The sequence below is a fragment of the Leptosomus discolor genome, chromosome 13 (genome assembly GCF_034619465.1).
Source record: "Leptosomus discolor isolate bLepDis1 chromosome 13, bLepDis1.hap2, whole genome shotgun sequence".
Lineage (NCBI taxonomy): Eukaryota > Metazoa > Chordata > Aves > Leptosomiformes > Leptosomidae > Leptosomus > Leptosomus discolor.
In genome coordinates this window covers 17,283,314-17,305,050 of record NC_141403.1, presented here as the reverse complement: position 1 = coordinate 17,305,050, position 21,737 = coordinate 17,283,314, and the positions used below count along the sequence as shown (strand labels likewise).

Below are 21,737 nucleotides of genomic sequence, written 5' to 3'. Positions count from 1 at the left end.
AACTTTGGAGGGATAAATGCTAAAGTGATTCCAAACAGCCTTAAAAATGCCAAGGCAATGTATTAATTCCTTCTGTATCTGCCACAGTCACAAGGGCTGTGGGTGCTTGCTATGCCCATTCGTGCCTGGTGTGCAAAGCCCTGCCATGCCATCCTGGTCCCTTACCTCAACGGTGCAGAGCAGCCAGTTCTCACAGGGCTGAAGCTGCGACTCCAGCTGTAACGAGTGAGGCCGTCTCCATCACTGGTGTCTGTGCTGGTAATGGTGCTTTCAAGTAACGCAATATTTGATGGTTTGTTTTCTAAGCTGTTTTATGTTGAGAATTCGGACAAAGACCAACCACAAATGAGAAGAGACGGAGACAAAAGACAGTTGGTAGAAACAGGCAGGTGTTCTTTATTTCATGTGGCACAGCATTAGGCAGACAACCCGAGAAACAGTTTCTAACAAAAACCAAAGCTATCGCTTCCAGGAACCATCCCCCAAACAAGGGTCTGCTGCCAACAGCGGCACTGAGATGTCCTTGCCTGTCCACTCTCATCTCCTCATAGTTTGCATACACTTCGGCCATATCTTAGCTGTGAGCATCCTTTCCAAGGAGACTAACTTCTAACGATACAATATCTTTAGACAGCGTACATACTGTGCAGTATCACCAACGTACAATCTCCTCAAGCCATGCTAAAATATAACGCTAACTCTGGAGAGAAGGCTGTGCGATCGCCTCGCGTCTCTGAGGTAATACAATGCTGTTTCTTAGCTGACAACATGAGGGGCACCTGAGGGAAGATCAATATGGCTTCAGAGTCTATTTTTAAACTCCTGATGCAGTAGCGAGAACCTGGCATGCCGTCTGCTGAGACACAGGGCCAGCACCTCCTCCACCCCTGGCTGCCGCTGGTGTGGGCAGCACCAGAGAGCTGAGCCTACCGTCACCGGCAGGGCTGAGAACACAGATGACCTTGGACTAGGAGGAGGAGAGGTCAATCAAAGATCACAACAGACCGTAATCTTCGTGTTGGTCATTACGCGAGAGGTAAGCAATGACGGTGCGGGGAGTTACATAGTTAGCACTCTGATTAAAGGCATGAAGAATGGCTGGTGGAAGGATGACGTTTTAGAGACTAAGGGCAAAGCTTTAAAAGCCTTGGGATATTACTTTTAATTATTATCTACAGGTTATTCTCTCTATATATACTATTTTTCTTTCTAAATTAAGAAAATAAACATTTATTAACAAGTCACTGGGTCAAATCCTGCTCTCCACTGAAGCCAAATCCATTGCCTTCAATGTGAGGGAGCCCCGTGTAAACAATGAAGGGCAAATTTGGCCCTTTATGTCCTGAAAAGTCTGCTTGTACCCATTTCTTTCAATCCTGCAAGGAAATAACAGACTGAAGAGTGAACTAATTGTTACGAATTTCTCTTGAACTACCAGGGGAGCGTCAAAGAGATGTGGCAAAGGAGCAAGAAAAAGGAACAGATAAGTAAGCACTGCTTTAAAGAGAATGTTATCCTTTAAAGAGAATTTTATCCATGATTCAGAGCAAAAGTACAAACAAGAGAGTGGATCTGGACCAAGCGCTACTGGCCTTCACTTTCTAAGCAACCACAAAATCCTTCATTTTGCTTCGGTGAAACGGTACACAACCAGAGAAAACAGAAGGAATCAAATACTCCTCTTCCTTTGCAAACATCATATGCCCAAAGGTGAACACTGTCATCCCTTTGGATGCTCCACTAACTCCAACTGTCTGCACAGTGCAGTGTCAGCCGCTGAAGACAAAACGTGTCTACTGTGCAGATGAGTAAAACCTGCGGTGTCTGACGAACTAACTTAATGTTTTCAATATTAAAAAACACTAGGTGCTTTTAGACACAGAACAATACAATTTTGGATGCATTTACCACTTTTATTTCACTATGCAGAAACATACATTCACCATGTGTTGTGATGCAGCTGACAGTGTAATGGACGCTATCCCTTCAGTGGGTATTATAGCTGGACACTAACGAGTTTTCAGTGGACGTTCTGTACAGGTTAAGGCTTGACTCTGAACTAGATAGTAAATGCTGACCAGATTCTCAAACAGATTTTTTTTTTTCTTTTTTTCCTCTGAGAACAAAAGGGAAATCAATAGAAAACCATCATGGTTATTTCAGATTAATAATTTTCTAACGCTGCAAACTAAGTAAAATACAGATTTCTTTTTTTTTTTTTCTCCAAAATAACTACATATAATTTACAAGGTTAGGATCTGTGAAGGGTACTGGAAGCTGACTCTGAACAATGCTGACAAAAATCATTAAAGTTAATATACTAAAATCATTACTACCTCATAAGGTATTCAGTCAGGTATACAAAGCACACTTTGTAAGCATTTAAATATTTTGATAAGAGTAAAGATTTGTCATCATTTATCGGGCAGTAACAAAACCAGATGAAACAAATATAAGATTCAAGTTGTTTACTGAATAAACTGTGTTATTGGCACATCTAATGTGTGGTAAAACATTATACACAGTACCTATACAGCTTCTAGCATTTTGGGGGTAATCTTCATTTACAATATCCGTAAACAAAAGGCTTGCCACCTAACAAATTTTAATTTGTTTAGACTTTTGTAAACTGTGAAAGGCATGAACTGTTTATGTGTTACATGAGATCACTGTTTATATTGTTTATGAACGTGCAGGTATAGCTGAAAACTTAGACATTTTAAGAAAATTAAAAATGCTGCTTTTCTGTAATTTTATCGTTGCTTCATGCAATATTGTTTAACTGCTGCTGATTCAGATTGCTTTCTATGGGAAGGTATCTCTGCCAGTTTCTTTGTTAACGGTCAAGATCAATTCTTCTGTACTGAAATTTTCCATAGACAGATACAAGTCAGTCAGGTTGGAACTGAGACTCCGTACAGGCTCTCGTATTCCTACTGGTGTGCATGTCTGGATTCATATGCAATCTAGGTTATTCCTGCAGGAAAGAGAACGGAATTAATCGTTTGAAGCAACTACTCTCTTGCAAAAGAGATTTTGTCAATTTGCTCGTGTAACAGAAGCTATTTGAAAATGGCATCAACCCAGTATAAGCAACTTGGCCCAAATCCAGTTCCACTGATGCCAATGGAAAGAACCAACGACATCAATACACTTCCAAGCAAGCCACACTGCGTTGTCTCTGGAACAATCAGCAGAATACCACAAGAATCACAGCTACTCACTCCTCAGTGACTGGTTCCACCTTCCAATTACATAACAGATTCTGAAATTCAGTTTTGTTTGGGGTCTGTACATCCAAAAGCAGGAGAGCAAAACACCTTCAAAAGGTGCTGTGCGTTATACTGTTACTTACACCAAGTGCTAAGGAAGATTATTTTTTTAAGAATAAAATGCTGCTATTGATTTAAACAAACCAGACAAGCAGCTTTCTTTTCCCTTTCTGCATACCGCATTCAAAGCATTTGTGCCATGGTGCTGGCATTAACAGCTTTTGCAGAGCAGGTTAGTATGCACGACATGTTTTTGCACACAGAATATATATAGTAATATTAAAATGCCTGTTTAGCCAGCCACAATTGGAGAGCATGCCTTTACTGAGAAAAAGCTTGACACAAGAAAAGCTGCATTATCATCTCATCCTGATAAACAATGCTGCTTTAAAACAGAAAATGTTCTTCCAAATACAAGAAAGCCAAGACATCCAAATACCGACACACTAATTCACTGGGTTTGAAAGAAAAAAATCGAAAGCAAGTTGGACTGTATCTTTGCAAGTTAGGAATCAAAGCTTAACGTATCTGAGCGGGACATTTAAGAAGCTGCTGCAGGTTTTTCCCTTGGCATTTTTAAACAAAATGCTTACCTTTAAGAACAAATTATTTTTGTTCTTAAATGACATAAAAGCAGACAACAGATTTTTTTGACTTCAGAATTAGAAAATTAGACTGTATCAAAGCATGGACAATGAGGACTTTCCAGAGAGCCAACAAAAGCAAATGAGTAGTTTCTCTTTCTCCAGCTGGCACCACTAAATGAAGAAATATGTTTAGAGCTGAATGCGGTTTACATTCAAATACGAGAACTGGTAACCTGCACAAATGCGACTTGCAAATGCCAGTGAGAGAAAGCAAAGAGTTAGAGGTGAATTATGGTAGGAAAACATTTGCAACATGCCAGCCCAGTAAATGCCTAGGAAAATCATCTAGTTCTCTTACCTGTGGTCAATCCTCCCCATCTTCTGGTGTGATTTCTGTCTCTTTATGTACCACTACTTTGGTCACTGACATGTCAGGGTGCTGCTCTTTGGCTTCTTTAATTGCCTGAGCCAGCGCCTATCCCAAGGAAACCACAGAAGGGCAAAAACAAAAAGGAGGTGGAACATGCATGATCAGTAGCAAGGTGGAGAGATTCATGAGATATTACACAATTTACAAATGAGGAAAATGATTAAAATATGAAATATACCATCACTGATTTAACTACTAATCCAATTTAACTTCAGGCATGCTGGTATGAATAGTATCTTTTAAAGCAATGTTTAGAAATGTTCTCTTTGCCGGTCTTCAGGGTAGCCTCTAGCAGTTTACAGATTTTACCTGATCGTGATCAATATCTGCATCTCCTGTGATGACTATTCGTTTTTCAATTCTTGTCTCTGAGATGCCTCCTTTCACAGTCTAGATGGGAGGGACAAACGCATGTCAGTAACTTACTTTACAGAGTGCTGCTACTTATCCAGAGAATGATCAATGCAGGAACCCAGACGTCGCTGGACCGAACGTTCTCAAACAGCACACACAGAGGGGACAACCCCGAACGGCAACCAGAGCAGCTCTGAGGTTGGCTGTTCTGAATGGACTAGGCGACCTCCAGAGGTCCTTCCAACACAGATAATTTAAAGATTGTAGTCAATCTGCACACATGTCCGGAGAGATGTTTGTATGTCAAAAATGTCAGGTACTTAGGTCAAATTCATCCCATGAAGAAAAGAATGGACATACAGACAGCTCATACTAAGACCTGGTTCAGTCTAGCTGCAGACTTCACAAGGACTTACAGGGTGGTATGATCTTTGTACAGCTCATCTACTGAAGGCTGAATTTCACTGCAGAAAGATGAAATCCTGTCCTCAGTGGCTATCAGTAGGAGAGCTGTCACGGCACTGAGGGTTTCTGCTTAGGGAGGAGCTGTTATTTAGATGCTATCTTGGAACTTGGAAGACCCACATTTGTCTGTGCAGCCATAAGCTTTCAGTCTGTCTGTGGGCAAGTTCCTTAGGGTACCACCCAGCAGGGCGACTGTGGCATCTGAGCTGACTGGATGTCCTGTTATGACTACAAGACACAGATTTACTCTGTGCTTTCAACACCGTGCAGGGACAACAACTCAGGACTCAAAGGCAGTATAGTCATGACAACGGAGCCTCATGTTCAGGCAAATTATTCCTTCCCGGCTACCATATGATGCCAACATGGCTACGCTGCTTCCACTTCCAGACAGTATGTGCCGGTAACTCAAGTGTCTCTGCACAGCAAGGTTTTGTGCTTGCACAGACATATCCTGAGGGTTTATGACTCTCAGGACTCTTGTCAAGTCCTTGGATGATGCGTTAATGAAGCCAGTATAGCCAAAGACAGGTGAATGAAGACAGGTACCCAAACCAGACAGGATCTTGTCCAGAGAGTATAAGCTTGTGTCCATGTTTTAAAATAAATAACAGAACTGAAGTTAAGAAAACATACACCCTTGTGAAAAAAAAGCTTCCTGTTTTCTGAGGACTCACTTTGGTGATATGTGTAGTGGTTGTAGTGCTGGTGGTTTCAGATGTGATGGTTTGTGCACTCATCAACACACCTGGTTCTGAGTCAGCACCGCAATCCACCTAGGGAACCAAAAGAGAAAACCAGTCACCAGGAACATGCTCCTGAGCATGGCGAGGCAAGAACTGGACTGGCTCAACTTCCCTGTTTCTACAGTTCTTCATAAAGTGATGGTAGGGAAATAACTGCTATCAGGGTGATCATGTGTCAGTGTCCCTCTGCATCTGGAGACTCTCCTTTGCTTCTGGAGGGACAGAAAAGCTGGGGCTTGGAAATCTGTGGTTTCATCAATCTTCTTGAAAGGCCCTACACCAGAACATGAGAGCCACCCTCAGGTAAGCTACTCTTATGTACATCCTTCTCATGCTATAATTTAATACTTGAATAAGTTAGAACAGTTTACACTAAGGCACACATGAAGATGTGTGAAGAAACATGGGTTCCTCATGGGCATGTTAAATTAGACACTGGCTTTTGCAGAATTTCTTACCTGAGAAGATTCATACGTAATGGTTTTTGTTTCTGTATGGACTACCGGCACTTCCTTTGTGGAAATTTCAAGGTTTTCCCCACCAGCAGAAACACTACTGAAACTGATAGTCTCAGTCTTCACAACTGGCGACTGCGTGAAGAAAAAAAAAAGGAATTGGAACATTTAGCAAAGTTTACGGATTTCTGAGATCATTAATTTGTTTTGCTTGGGTATCCTAGTTTCAGCTGGAATAAAGTTAGTTTTCTTCCTAGTAGCTGGTATAGTGCTGTTTTGGATTTAGGATGAGAATAACGTTAATAACACTGAATGTTGTAGTTGTTGCTAAGTCGTGTTTATACCAAGTCAAGGACTTTTCAGCTTCTTGTACTGCCCTGCCAGTGGAGGCTGGGAGCGCACAAGGAGCTGGGAGGGGACACAGCCACTTATTTATAAATGTACCAAGCATGGAAAAAACAAGATATTTTCTGTCTTTGAGGACACATGAATTTTGCCAGTCTTGGTGGACTTTCCCAAAGAGAATGACAGCTGAATTCTTGTTAGCTGTTACCTAAAATGCCACCAAATTAGGTATTTCTCTGTAGTATGAAATCACTTTTAGGTAAAACATGCACGGCATTTAGCCAATGCTGGAAACCAGCAACGAGCCTTGCAGGTGCCACGCAAGGAGGAAAGAAGAGGAGAAACAAACTGCCTGCTGTAAAGACACAGTCACACCAGCTTGGTACGCGTCACTTTCCATGCCAGGAAGTAGCTCAGTTCACTATTGCCTACATTCACAATTCAGCACAGACATGCCTGATGTAATAACGAGTTACCTCAAAATGAGGTTTTCTTTCCAAAGACTCTGAAAGGCGGACTGTTGTACTGTGCTCCTCTGCCTGCTCACGCGAAGCAGCAGCAGCAGCGACTCCTTCCTGTTTGGCGAGAGCTTTCCCAGCCTCCTCCCTTTTCTCCTCCTTCGCCCCCTCAGTCCCAGCAGAGCCCTCCTTCCCTTTCACGCCAGCGGCCACCGCCGACGCCGCCTCAGCCTGGGCATCCAGCGCAAGTCCGGCCACTTTAGCAGGATCCCCGCTCGCAGGCACATCCATCCCACGTCTCTCTGTGATAACTACAGTCTCCTGTACAACCTTCTTCACTGTATCCTGGTGAGGCTGAACCGCTTGCTTCGTTTCACTGGAAGTTGTCTCCTGAGATGTCGTCGTGTCTATTCTCTGCAAGGAAGGAGAAAAAAAAAAAAAACCCTCGGTGTCAGAAGCAGACAGCGCTACTTGCAATAGCTCCTCAGCTTAATGTACTGTGAACATAAATAAAAAAAAAATGGGTATTACATTTTGCCAATTTATTTCTCTCACGTTGCATGGAGTTTCACTCTCAGGATGTTACCAGAATAGCAGAAACGAAAAACAAAGCAAGAATCACAATTTTTAAAAGTTAAATGTCACAGTGTTTTTCTCGTTGGTATTTTTGCGTGAGTTTTATAAAGGCAAAATACAGCACCCTGCAAAGTGACAAAAAAAAAGTTAATGAGAGAAAACCTCAGGGTTTTTGTTTTTCTTTTCTTTTTGGTGAAGTTTCTATGGCGGTCTATTGGAGCAAAGGAAAAGGCACACGATACATGCATTAGATAGGTTCCGAGTCATGCATAAAAACAGGAAACAAAAGAAAAGCAAAAGTAATTGGTGTGCGGTTGCAACGTTGATGAAGGGAATCAAACGGCCACCTGAGCCCAGCTATGTGAAGTAGAAGTAACCCCTCCTATGAACTCAGTCGGTTTTCTGGCAGATTCTATTAAACTGAAGATATCTGAACCATCCAAGGTTTTTTCACCGGTGGACTGTTTAGTCTAAACAGACAGAGAAATGTAGAGTCATACACAGCAGAAAGGCAGATCCACATGCAGAGACATATTAATTGCCAAAACTGGAGGCAGAGACGGAGGAAAGGGAGAGAAGATCGCAGGGGTAAGGAGAGGTTGGAAACAGGAAAAGAATGAGAAAATAAATCAGAGCAAATTCATAATGGCTGTAGTAAGCAAGAGTTACAAAGCATAGTTGTTAGCGCTGGCATTTTGCTGGTTCAAGCAAACCTTTTTTGTTTTCCTTTTATTAATAAGCCACAGCAGCAATACAACATTTCAGTAACATGGATCTTTAAATAAACCAGAAAGGTTGAAAGCCTTATATAATGTCTGCTTCAGACCGTGGGACGGATTCAAAGTATGAGGGGAAAAAAAATAAGCTGGGTTGGCTGTTGTCAACATAAAGTCAGGCAGCAAGAGAACCAAAAGGCAGGGTGGTGTGAGGGGATTGCCTAGAAGAAGTCATGCTTTAATCTTTAAACCGTGGCATGAAGTCAAAGCCACTTGTTACCACTACTTTTGACGCGGACGACTCGGTAACATAGTGAGCAGTAGCAATGGTAAATGGCTGTTCTCTGGAATATCTCCACTCAGACAGGCTCTTATCTCTCCGGGCAAACGCCCCTGCTTTTACAGCTTCACTGCCAAGGTGTTTCTCTGCTTTGCCCAGCTGCAAGCTTCCCAGGGTACCATGTAACTGCAAATCCTGGTGCATCTTTAGTGTCTTTTTCAAACTCTCCTCTTCAGGACTTTGCAACTGAGATTCTGCTTCCTTTATGGGTGTCAGGGAGTCGGACAGCTTTCTTTTCGTGCTCTGCACGTCGGATCCCCGCCTGGCTTTCTCATCAGTGACAGGCTCGAGGATTTCATACTTGGCCACTACTGGAATGATTTTCACAGATTCTTGCACTTCCCTTTCCACTTTTTGCAAAGCTTCTACTGACGGCTGTACTGCTTTCTCACCCTCTTTAGCTTTACTTGTCATGGTTACAATTTTCCCGGATACGGTATCATAGGACTTTCCTAGGGTGAACATTTTCTGCTTATTCTCCTCTTTGGATTGTATTTCACTTTCCAAGTCCTCAAAGCTCTGCATTAGAACGGTACTGGACTTTAATATCTCAGGTGGAAAGGCAGTTTTACTGCTCACAGTCACTATTTTGTATGCCAGATTTTTTTTCGATTCACCATCAACTACCTCAGAGGGTATTGTGTCTATAATAACCCAATCCTCAGTGCCCTATATTTGAGATATAAAAGCTAAATTAGAATATCTGAAGATTTATCTGTACTTCAGGAGCACTAAATTACGAAGACTTTCAAGAAATCAATGCTGCCTCTTCTGAAAGCATATCATAACTTTCACAATTGTACCTCTTAGAGCAGTTATCAAACAAATAAACAGAATCACCTTAGGCAAAGTGTGATTTCTTTGCATGTTCCCTCCCCTTAGAGGCCCATACAACATGGACACAAAAAAATTACTTTTGCCACACTATTTCTGTATGAATTTGAAGCAGAATAGCATTTTAGTGCATCATTTAAAATGATGACTGGAATCATCCTGACATTAATAAATCATTTATCGCAATGGTTCATATTGCTACAGTCAAAACCAAATTACAAAAATAGGGCGAATAAGCCCATTCAGCTGTTCCCCAGTTGTCACAAACACACTGTAGATGAGCTTTTAGGATAGTATGCATTTGTATGTAGCCGTAGCCTGCACTGAATTTCCTTGTTTTCATTAGAATAACATCAACCCCCTTCAGGATTGTTTAAATTGAGCAGTACCACACAGTAAATGCCATACTACTAAAGATTCTGAATAGAATCTAATGCAGCATCTTTCTTCCTCCTTATGCAAATACGCTCTGTGATTTGCTTTGACTATGCAACCAGCATCCAGTTATTTGACCTTAAGACCGTAACTTCTGTATTTAACTAAGCAAATGTGGTAGCTTAAAATCAAATGAATTAAAAATAACCTCTAGGGATGATGGGATACTTTTCTGGATAATGATTTGATGAGAAGTAACCAAAGTGCCAGCAGATTCTCCTTCCTGCAGCTTCTTCTCTATCACACTTGGCTAATAGAAAAACCAATAAGAATACAAAGTTCACCATCACTCAGCATAATCTGAATTCACTTGACAGTATAAAGGAAGTTCATTCTAATGACAGAAGTGCCCCATTCACCATAACATTCTCAGTGAGGCTTATGCTGGAAACGCATGCACAACTGCAAACAGCATCCACAAACAGCACCGTGCAAGTAGATTTCTAACTAGCAGAGAAATCAGTCTCTATTAGGATGCCATAAATTCTGGAGGGGACTCATTCCTCAGATTTTGCCCCCCAGATCACACCTCTCTCTGGAACTTACGAAATAATAAAAAAAAAAAGGGGGGGGGGGGGCTTGGAAAGGAAAAAAGATAATAAAATAATAAATCATTGCCAGCCTATCTGACTGTTATTTCAAGAAAGTATTATTTGTTTTTACCTGCAATTCAAGGAATGTAGTACCTCCCTTCTGCAAAAATATGAGTTTTTCTGATTTTTCTCTTTCTTCTTTGGTCTAATGTCAGGGGAATAAATGGTTTAAGTAAATGGAGGGTATAAAGTCCACTATACTTTACAGTAGCTCATCATATTCCTCTACAAATTATTAATTGCATGGTAAATCAGGAAACAGAATTAAACAGAACGATTTTACAGCAAAGAAGTTTCCAATAAGAAGTGAAATCAGTGTCTCTGCGACGAATGCAAAGCAGACATGGGCGTGCCATTTGCGTTATACAAACCCCACTAAACTGAGTAACACCCGGGTGCGGATGCCCTGTGTTCATTTCATTTTACATCACTCATTGAACTGTGTCTGGTGCCAACTCACATGGCTTCCACCAACAGCCTAGCCCAGGCCCCTCCACCGTCACCCTGCACTTAGCTCTTTGCTGAGTTCGCAGCCTTCCCTGCCGAAGCAGGCAGGCGGTGTGCCCTGCAAAGACTTCGGCTCTCCCTTTCTCCTCACAGGTGTAAGAGGTCTCAGAGCCTTTTCCCCACGCAGGAAGCTAACCATTGCTGTCTTATTGCTTGTAGTCTGACACCAAAATCTTCGCACCCACTTTTATCCCACCAGTGCCTTCCCAATGCTCTGAGAACAGTCAGAGTATCTCTGCAACTTGACCAACCGGGAAAGTTTTAAATGCTGGTAAAGTCTCGATTTCCTAGGCCTTGTGAGCCCAGCTTCTGGGCTGGCCACCTTTTTCATTTGGCCAGAGCAAGTAAGCCCCTGCAGAGCAAAGCAGGGTCCTTGCCAAACCCTTTCTACCCACTTCAATGGCTAGTGTACTCATTAGACGTGCCACTGGCAGTACTACGACTGGCATGGTAAAAGGGTACTGCTTTAAATAGGTATACTCCATGAACTCAAGAAGAAAGGCACACATTGAAAGAAAGATACAAAACTAGAGACTGAAGAGAGAAAGGGAGAAATGGCCCATCTCCCCAGCTGCAATGAGAAGCGTAACTTCTTTATTTCTAAAGTGCTGGCTTAATACAATCCAGGCCAGACTAAACATTGTCAAGGAGCTGTTAATATGATGGCTTTCATGTTCTACAGCTATACGGCCACCGTTATGGCAGCTATTTAAAACTGTATGTTTCATAACTAAAGAAAACCAATTTCCCCTTTTATTGTAAGAAACCGACTAGTGACTTGAAGTCAAACTGTGAACACACACAGGTGTCAAATGCTCACAGCACGCATCTTGAAAAGGTGTATTTTCCCTTCTGTTCTTGTTTTCTTATATTAAAGACATATAGGTAACAGCACTGAATATGTTTTCAAAGTGGATATGCTAAGCTGAACGTGTAAGAAGAAGCTACTACCTTATGCAGTTCTATGTACTCTCTATCCTGACTGCCTCTGCATTTCTCAGTAGACATCAGGGTGCTGATTTTGACACATGCATGGCTTCAGTTTTTTCCTGAAAAATTCCTCTCTCGGCAGGACATGTGAAGTGAAACCATCCCGCTTAGGGACACCAAAAAAAAGGAAGGTCAGATGTTATCTACAGCAGGGGTCCCTTAGTGACAGAGGTCACCTCAGAGTTAGGCTCTGATAGCTCAAATCCACTCACATTTTTCCACAGAAATGCCTTCATTTGGAAGAGATTCTGTGGGACAGCTGTAGTTTACTTAGATGCACATAAGATATAGTAACTGTACATTGCTTTTGAGCAAGTCTCTTTCTTCCAGTAAAAGAAGAGATACCAGATAAGGGTAACTCTTGCCATTTTCTTTTCCAAATGAATGGCTAAATCCTGATGTGATTCCTCAGGGTGTAGCCTATATAACTGCAGTGCTTTGCTACTGCTTGGGCGGTTTTAATTAAAAATTGGCATTAGACTTCTAAAGTAAAAAAGACATGAAATGAACTGGGGGTGGTGGGATTTGCTTCACCTGCACTCCTCTGATTCAGGCTCAGTTAGCCAGCTGCTCCCTTTTCAACAGTTCCTTACATCTTTAATATGGTAAATGCATTCTGTTCATTATACTTACAATTTTACTTTTAAGAAAGAAAATCCATATTTTCAACTACAACCAGACCAATACGGTTGTAGGACCCATCACGATTCCTGAACAGAAGGAGCAACATTCTGACTCCTCAGCACTGTCTCCAAAAGGCAAGCTTTGGGCACCAAATCTGCTTTTTAGGTATTTTAATTCAACTTGATGGCCACTCTAACACACGTCTGATGTCTGTACCAGCCACTGGTTAGATGGGAATAACATGGGAGAAGAGGAGCTGGGGCCTTTTCTTGGCAACTCCCTTTCCTGAAGAGGAGAAGCTGACATGCGCTATCCGCATCCTCCAGTGATTCCCTCCCACAAAGAGCTGTGGGTCTGCGATGCCAACCTCTAAGGTGGGAAAGCAGAAGACTTTTGAATTATACTTTCCAGCCAATTTTTGCTGAATTCCTTACAACATTACATCAGTGCACAAATTTTATGACCATTTATTTGGTCTGTAATGCTAAAGACAAGTGGTAACCATAAAGATGATTCCTATGAGACAGAAACTAGATTTCCATCCACAATAGGATAAAAAAAATAATCTTCATGCAGACCACACAAGCATATTTCTTTTTGTTCCACTGGATTTAAACCAACACTCTCTGCTTTTTTTGAAGATCTACCTACTCTGTGGCAACATGAGTGTCACATTGTTATCTCTACATCTCATTATCTACCCACAAACTAAATAAAATGCAGCTTTTTAATAGGCAAGTTTCTTGCAAACACTTGAAGACTGCACAGTAAGCAAGATTTTTTTCACGCACGCACACTGCATGAAAATGCACATGCTTAGCAATCTGCGTTGGGTCTTCAACGAAACTGCAGCAACTATCAGTTCCCTTATGGAACTGGCCAAGCAGGTCTAATTATCATCATTTCTTCCGTGTCTTCAAAGACTGAGAGAATTCTGCCCTTTGCTCTGTATTTTCTTGTCAAGCTTGGTACCGTACCCCGATCCGTCCCACCACACCGCTGCTCCCAACCAGTCACCACTACTTAAATGTTCTCTCCATCACCTTCATGGTTCCTTTCATGCATGGGTGGACTTCCTCAAGCTCACCGAACCTGTAAGGAAGCCTGCGTTTCGCACCCTCAGAGAGACCCAATTCTGCCACGCAGCTTACAGTGAACTTCGTACTCTAAATACACGTAAAAAAGGGGCCTGCTCTTCCTTGCATCTTTGCTGCTAGAGCCTGAGCCCTGAGAAAAGGGAGGACCTGCAAGTGGGATATGGCCTCTAACTACGGTCTCTAATCTACTGAGAGCTGTTGTAAGTAAAAACGAATAGACAAATACATAACGAAGCCTTTCAGCTCACGCTGACCTCTTCAGGCACTAGTGGTTCAATCATAGGAGCTTCCTCCTGCCTTGCTGCAAGCCGAACGGGAGATGTGGAAAGCCTCTTCTCCCACTCATTAGACACAGCCGTTTCTGTGGAGGTTTCCAAGAAGGTGCGTTTCAGCTCGCTTATATTGGTCTGATGTTTCATCAGATCTTCCTGGGTTTTGTCTAGGTCCTGGACAGTTTTAAAAGAATAGAGCAGTTTGTAATACATCCTAAGCCAACCAAATTTTAGAGCCAAAACACACAGCTTCGTTAGTAAAGAGGGAAGAAACATCTCAGGGAGCTGGGGAGCACAGCACTGACACAACACTCTGTGAAAATGTGGCATTTTGAAAGATAACAGCATAGCATCTCTCGTACAAGTGAGTATAAAAATACTCTTAAAGAGCTTATCTGTATCGCTATAATTTACACCTGATAAAGAGGCTTCAAACAAACATACATATGCGCGTGGATGCACACACACATACGCACACGCACATATATATATTTATAGTACAAGTTAGAGGAGTCATCATAATCTGAGAAAAAAATATCTATTTGATTTATTAGCAGGTGGGAATACACAGTTCATGCATCATAGTGCAGATTCACAGTTTACCACTAAAACTAACACACAGGTACGTACATGCACTGGTATATACCAATACCAACCTCTAACATAAGATTACTATGTTTGACATACACATTTTCACCCTGTATTCGCTTAATCAGACTATTCTGAAAGAAGTGAAAAAGAAAGGGAAAGGTAAGGGACACAGTATTGAAAGGATACAAAATGCTGTTTCTACACATTTCTTCACAGAGAACCGACAATAACATGCTGAGAGAGGTGAACACCTCCAACATTGACACTTGAGCAACACCTGGGCCTTTTGTTTCTTTACCTGTGCCTTTAGATCTCCGTCCTCCTCTTGATCCGACTGCCAGCATGAGAGAGATTGGAAAACAACACCTTACCCACTTGTATGACCGAAGGCTTGACGAAAATTGGTGAGAGGAACACACTAGGTTAAAATCACATTTTCTCTGCGTTAAGGGCTTAAGGAGAAGGAGCAGACATGCTGGCTGCCTTTCCATGGTCTCCTAACTCAGAGCAAGCCTCCTCTTTTCTAGTTTGTTATTTGTGAATAAAGGAGTATTAAACACTTGTCTTTTATAAATATCGGTGCACTCCATGTTCATAGATCTCTATTTAGGGAGCAGCAGTTGGACCTCCTCACTGGGATCGTGGCTTATTTAGGACCAAATGGCAACAGCAAATTCTTTGGAAGTCTGTAATCCCAGAGTCTAAGCCTATGACATCTCCTGGGCCAAAGCTTTGCGTCAGCTCACCACGGGTAAACAACGCGCAACACGTTCTACAGAATGAAGCACATTTTATGTGCTTAAAATGCTATTTCCCTAGCCTCAGGCCCTTTCTGTATTTATGCAATTTTACTTAATATTTAGCCTGTATATATTCTTTCAGGACCTCTCTGCAATGGTGATCCTCTGGACTGGCACACACAGCGCATTCACTTCAGCTCACATTTCCAACAGCAATGCAGTAAGGACTGCCCAGGCAGCCCCGTTTCTGAGGGCTGAATTTTCAGACGGCAAGTACAGCACCCGTTCTGAAAATCAGGTATCTGTAAGGAAAACTGAGGTTCACAAAATCTTCTCCCCTAAAATAAAGATGGCCAATAGGGAGAGTATGATGCATTTCTGAGTAATAAACTGAACATTTTATATGCCACGGTTTTAGGATTAAGTTTTTCTTTCTGCAGGGCTCAGGGCCTGAAGCTACAGAGTACAAGGGGCACTTCAAAGCACTTTGCACTCCTGACTTGTCTCAACAGACTTTACATTGTTGCTCTATTTGGATTCTTTTAACGGTCAGGCCACTATTTTATTGTTAATTTTTCGTATAGTCCTAATTAGTCAAATGACCCATGGGAAAATCTGTTGTTACTTTATAACTCAGTTCAAATCTATTCTATTTACAGCCAAGGCTGAATTGTCCTGACGTGTCATACAGAGAATTTTTCCTTGATGATAATTTTAACAGCCTGAAATATTAATGAGATCCTACTGAAAACCTACAGTAGTGTTTGTGGTAAGACTCTGTCTTCTACCAGACGTCAGACCCGATTCAGCTCATGCTTGCAGCTGCAACCATATTAATTATGAAAGCATTATATGCACTTCACTGGAGTCACATAGGGTTGAATTTGCCTGCACAGCCTATATACCGTGTTGTGGACATGAGGCTTCTCAGTGCAAAGAAAGCATACATTTTCTTACGTTCCTCCTCTGAAGACAATACCTGGGCTACTGGTGGCAATATGTGAAGACGACACGCGGAAATTACATTTAAGGAAAATCTTAGATATTCATAATGCGGAAACTGAAAACGGCTTTTTACTGTCTCTCCCCCGCCTCTCTCTCACACATGCTGCAGACTGTAAGAGCGAACAAGCAAACAGAAAAATCCAGGGCACAATCCGGCCAGCACGACCACCCGGGCGGGCGGCGCTGGCGTGGGCCCCGCGGTCGGCACAGCACTTCCCAAACCGAGCACGGGAACGCGAGGGACCCGCAGGGAGCGCCGGGAACCGGGCTCCCCGAGCACCACCCTCACACTCGCTCGCACGCGCACGCACGGAGGGGGGGCCTGAACGGCTGCAGGAGACATGCGGTTTAGCCCTCGCGCCCAGGGTCGGGAGGAGACGAGGCAAAACGCTCTCCCCCACCATAACTGGGTGCCAGCGACTGTACAAACCTCGGTGGCAGTGGTCTCACCATCAGCCGCAGTATCCGTCTGCTCACTGTCAGTCTATTTGGTTAGACAAGTAACCGGGTCCCAAGAGGAAGGCAGGAATAAAGAATAAACCCAGCTCATCAGTACACGCAGCTCACACAGGGAACTGTTAAATTCAACATCCCTGTGAACTGCATTAGCATTGCTTTTCAAACCACGCACAAGTCAAAGAAGCAAAATAAAAATGCTATATTAGTAAACAGAACAGACTCAGAGGAAGACTCGAGGCGTACTGTACACAGTATATGGCTTTACTGGAACAAATTTATAAGCCAGACAAAACATTACTGGAAAAGTGTTATTTGAATAGTAGATTTTTTTTTTTCTTAAGAAAGCCAGGTGGCTTTAAAAAAACTGGGGACAAAAAAGCTAGTCTTTTCTAAACAAACTTTTCCTCCCATAATGAATTTTTAAAGAAAATTATTCATCACTTTTTTTTTTTTTTTCTAGCCAATACAGATTAATGTGGTGGCTGACTTTTTATTCGGAGGGGGAAAAGATAATTAAAAAAAAAAAAGGCTACTTTAACAGTCACCTGACTTTCAGCCCCTCATTTGTACAGAAGTTGTTCTTGTCTCCACATTTATACACCATGAGGCTGTCTGCATTACCAAGGAGTTCAAATAACCATACCCCCAGCCCATCTACTGTCTGCCTGTGGAGTAACGGTAAGGCTCAGATCCCACTCGGTTCCAATAAAGAGCAGCTGATGTTGTTAACGACAGTAAAAAGAAAGAAAACTGCTATTAAAAGAATCAAAAATACTTCTCATTCCATTTAAGAATATGAATGAAAGCAGGAGAAAAATAAAAGTGACCCCCACTCCCCCCAAAAACACTTACTAGGTACGAGTGATAAAAATGAAACAAAGCACAGCATTGCACAGACTGATCTATCCCTGCTTTGCTCGACACCGTGAAGAACGTTTTAGTGGAGAATGCGAGTGTCGAGATTTAGTAAATCGAGAGTCAAGTGTAGGTTACTACAGGCTGAGAAGAAGAGTTCAAATGACTATTTTTGATGCTATGCAAGCTTATGGAGAACTAGTAAGTGAAGAAAGTGCTCCCTACTGGCCCGGACTGGCACATCCAAGTTGTTTTAACATCAGTGAAAGCTCTGGTTTTGATCAATGATTTTCTGTGGGCCTTAGATAACATTCAGTAACGCAGGCAGGTAATTTAAAGCTAGGACAATACATCTCATCCTCAAATCACATCCGTATGAAACGAGAGAAAAAAAGCAACCTACTGGTGGATGGAGTATCAGTCTTAACTTTGAATTTCCTATCTTCTGCCATTTTCTGACAACTCCAATGTTTCATAAAACTGCTTTTTTGATATTTTTTCATTGCTTTGTTTTCCATCATTCCTTCCTTTGAATAATCTGTATTGCCTGTATGACAGGCAGAAGGATAAACAGGCATTTTGCACTATTCAGTAAGCGCATGAACGCAAGTTACATGCAATTTTTCAAGCAATAACTACTCACTAGAGAGACTGCTTTTATTTTTAAATGAAACTGTAATGCCGAAACAGTCTAACTAACCAGTCAAATTCTTCCACTAAAGTTAGAAAATTGTTTCTTTATTAGTGAAGGATCTCACACCTTTATAACACTATTAGTGAAGGATCTCACACCTTTATAACACTATAAGCAATTGTAAAGGTATGGTAATACACACAAAAAAATAAATCAATGCATTGTCACTCCTATTTACAAAGGAAAAAAGAGGAATTAATGCATCTAGGCATTTAAAAGGAATTGAAAGACTTGTGTCAAGGCACTGTAACATGTGAGTCTGGCACACAGGGTTCATTTAAGAACTTGAAGTTGGGAACATTAGAGAAAAGTCAATAGACATATTAGCTGCCAAGGTACAAACACAGAAGCTAATGAGATCTAAGGAGAGAGATTCTGTCTCTGCCTCCAGATGCACTGCTCAAGGGAGAACAGAGCTCATAAGGTATGAGGTTGGTTCAGGATACTGGCTGTAGCCTTCTGCATCACTGTGTGCAACCTTTTGTGAAGTGGGGGGGAGGGGGGGGAGATTTCTACTTCACTGTAACAGCAATGAAATGCTAAATAATGCATAAAATTCCCTTCAGTGTAACATACATGTCTGCTAATAAGCCAATCGACAGCCATGGAGTTGAAGTTGGCATTACTGAGTTACTTGAAACAAAGATCTGGGGTCACCGCAGAGCGGGAATGGCAAATTAAGGCTGAGCAAGGCAGGTCTCTGCTGGAGCGGAGGGCCAGAAAGGTCAGGCTCAGCTCCGGGACGGGCTGTAGTGCAGGTGCTGGTGGGGCTCGTGGGTGGGCGAGGGATCGAGCAGGACGGGAAGGCAGCTCTCTGAGGTGCTGTGGCTGCACCTCCTCTAACTTGCGGTCGTAATTGCTGTGATTTGTTTTGGCAATGTAATGCAGACATGCCCGAGTTTAAAACATACCCACTTTCATGCAATATCTTGAACAAGAAATACCCCCTGGATTAGGCACAAGTCTGTGTTGTCTGCCAGGAAGCACTGCCAGAGTAATCACCCTCATAAAAGAGTGACACTAAAAAGCCTATTTTATACGTTTTTATGCTCAATACTTCCTAACTTCACTAACGAAAAGAAGCACTCATTTCTGAAAGAGGAACAGACCAATGTATTACATAAACACTGCCTCGTTATTGCCTCTGGAGCTGGCACTGTATTAATGTTGTTATTGCTATTAGATTAATCCGAGTGCTGAGCTAATGCAAATTGAGACCTAAATGCTATCTCAGAATGAGGACACGAAATGAGACAGGAACATTTTGGATGCCTTTTATCAGAAATTGCATATTATTATTTAGTTGTTAGGCATAACAGAGCCCAAAGCATCTAAAGACATTGTTTTTACCAGATAAATTGATGTGACTCTTGGCTTTCCATAAAAAGGAAATGAAATCCTGCACCAAGTCTTTACAAAACCATCAGCAGTAGATTACACAAATATTTAGATGCACAAGCTGGTTTACTGAAGACAACTACTGCAACAGCATCAACAAGTGGCCAAGACGGCTTTTTACAAATGGCCAACTAGTCTGGGATTATCTGATCTGGGAGGTTTTTTACATACAAAGCAAAACCACGTTTTTGCATTTGAAGACGAAGGGGAAAAAGGAAGAACAAGGAAAAAATGAACTTGCTGTTTATTCTGTCAACAAAGAATAACTAGAGACCAGCAAAAACTGAGATGCCAGTTACTCTGTTACTTAAACAAGCAGATTCCTTTCTTCCTTCATATCACATCATAGTTCCCAGAACCGCTGTGGACTCCTCTTCTGCTGCAGTTAGTTTATCTGCCTGTGATAACCCCGGTGGCTCGAGGCATCTGTTTTGGCAGTGCTAACGGAGCACTGCAAACGGCAAGGCAGCCCGCATGGCATGCTCCCCCAACAGCTGCGGAACAGCTGTCCCAATCTGACCTCTCACTGGTACACTGGGTTTAAGCATGGGAAAACAATTTAATCTGCAGCAGAGATGGGATCAAGGCTGAAAAGCCAGATCCAGGTTTCACTGGAGCAGAAAGGCCTTTTCTGGGCTCGAGCTCCAGCTGATAGCCTCTTGCAAAAAACTGAGTCCACTTGAATTTTGAAACATGCTGAAGTTGGTGAGGGTGCCCATTATTACTGGGCAGCTACTTATACAAATATAATGTATATGCATATGCACATAGATGCATACATACGTAATTACGCAGGAAATTGTACTTAATACCCACAATTCAGATAACTATTCTAACCCCAGTATAAACTGATAGGGTGAAGAAAAACATCTTGGTGGGTTCAGATACAATACTTCAGAGCTGATCAGTGGCAGTTTAGTGCAAGTCACTTTGCATCCGCTGACACAGTTCAAGCCAAGCCACTTCCACACAGTGTTGTGCCTAACCCTGGGCCCCAAGCTGCACTCCCAACACAAGGAAAAAAAAAAAAAAAAGGAGAAGAAAGAAAAAGAACCCCAAACCAAAAAAAAAAACCAACCAAAAACACCCCTTCTAACATATCAGCACAGACAGAAATGAGGCTCTGAAAGTAGGACCACTATTGCAGCAATCTAACACTGGTTAGGACTGAAGCACTGAACACGAAAAAGAGTGTGTTCGATGCCGAGGTACACACCTCTTCCTCTGAACTGTCACTCAGGTCATTGGCAAGTGAGGCACTCAAGGAGGCCGCCTTGGGCTCCAGGTAGCAGAGGCACATAGCCAGAGGAAAGGAGAGAGTGAGGGCGTATGGCACTGAGAAAGAGGCAGAGAGCAGAAAGAAAAAAATGAAGAGGAAGCAAGGCACCAGGGAGGGGGAGCGGATGGGAAGGTAGTGCTGCACGCTGGCAGGCAGGAGGTTGGTTTCGGAGAGGTTAGGGAGCGACAGGTAGCCGTCGTCATCCAGGAGGGAAGGAAATGACTCTGGAAGTTGCAAGGAGAAGGAAAACAGCGTTCCGCCTTTGCTGGCTTTTTGCTTATAGCCAAAAGCCACGTCTTGCTCGGCGGAGCAGACTCGCCCCTTTCTGTCAGGGTCTGGCTCCGACTCGCTGTGCTTCGGAGCGCTCTCGTTGGGCGCCTCACAACCTAGGGACTTGGTTCGAGTGCTCTCCTTGCATCTCCTGCGAAGCTTTGCTGAAGATACATGGGGGCCAGGCTGCGAGGATGGCGAGGGGTGGGGGGAGTCAGTGCCAAGCAAAGATGGCTGGTGACAGAGAAAGAGCAGCAAACAAGGCGCAAAAGCAAAAGGACAAAAAGAAAACTGTAATTAGTTAATTTTCTTCCGTGATGATAATATATATATATATATAAAACTATAAA

At 42.4% G+C, this 21,737-nt stretch overlaps 1 protein-coding gene across 1 annotated transcript in view; it reads right to left on the bottom strand.

Annotated features, from left to right (window-relative positions):
* Nucleotides 1-2,943: 2,943 nt before the first annotated feature.
* EPB41L3 (erythrocyte membrane protein band 4.1 like 3) overlaps nucleotides 2,944-21,737 on the bottom strand; it is a 64,638-nt gene continuing 45,844 nt past the window's right edge. The window contains exons 12-26 of the mRNA XM_086472733.1: nucleotides 21,055-21,621; nucleotides 16,863-16,916; nucleotides 14,986-15,021; nucleotides 14,753-14,818; nucleotides 14,079-14,270; nucleotides 10,677-10,751; nucleotides 10,162-10,263; nucleotides 8,685-9,413; nucleotides 8,036-8,158; nucleotides 7,131-7,526; nucleotides 6,313-6,444; nucleotides 5,786-5,884; nucleotides 4,599-4,679; nucleotides 4,218-4,334; nucleotides 2,944-2,977 (exon numbers count right to left, since the gene is read on the bottom strand). Coding sequence (XP_086328859.1) covers nucleotides 4,224-4,334; nucleotides 4,599-4,679; nucleotides 5,786-5,884; nucleotides 6,313-6,444; nucleotides 7,131-7,526; nucleotides 8,036-8,158; nucleotides 8,685-9,413; nucleotides 10,162-10,263; nucleotides 10,677-10,751; nucleotides 14,079-14,270; nucleotides 14,753-14,818; nucleotides 14,986-15,021; nucleotides 16,863-16,916; nucleotides 21,055-21,621 — 2,763 coding nt within the window. The 3' untranslated portion in view covers nucleotides 2,944-2,977; nucleotides 4,218-4,223. The remainder of the gene's footprint in view (nucleotides 2,978-4,217; nucleotides 4,335-4,598; nucleotides 4,680-5,785; nucleotides 5,885-6,312; nucleotides 6,445-7,130; nucleotides 7,527-8,035; nucleotides 8,159-8,684; nucleotides 9,414-10,161; nucleotides 10,264-10,676; nucleotides 10,752-14,078; nucleotides 14,271-14,752; nucleotides 14,819-14,985; nucleotides 15,022-16,862; nucleotides 16,917-21,054; nucleotides 21,622-21,737) is intronic.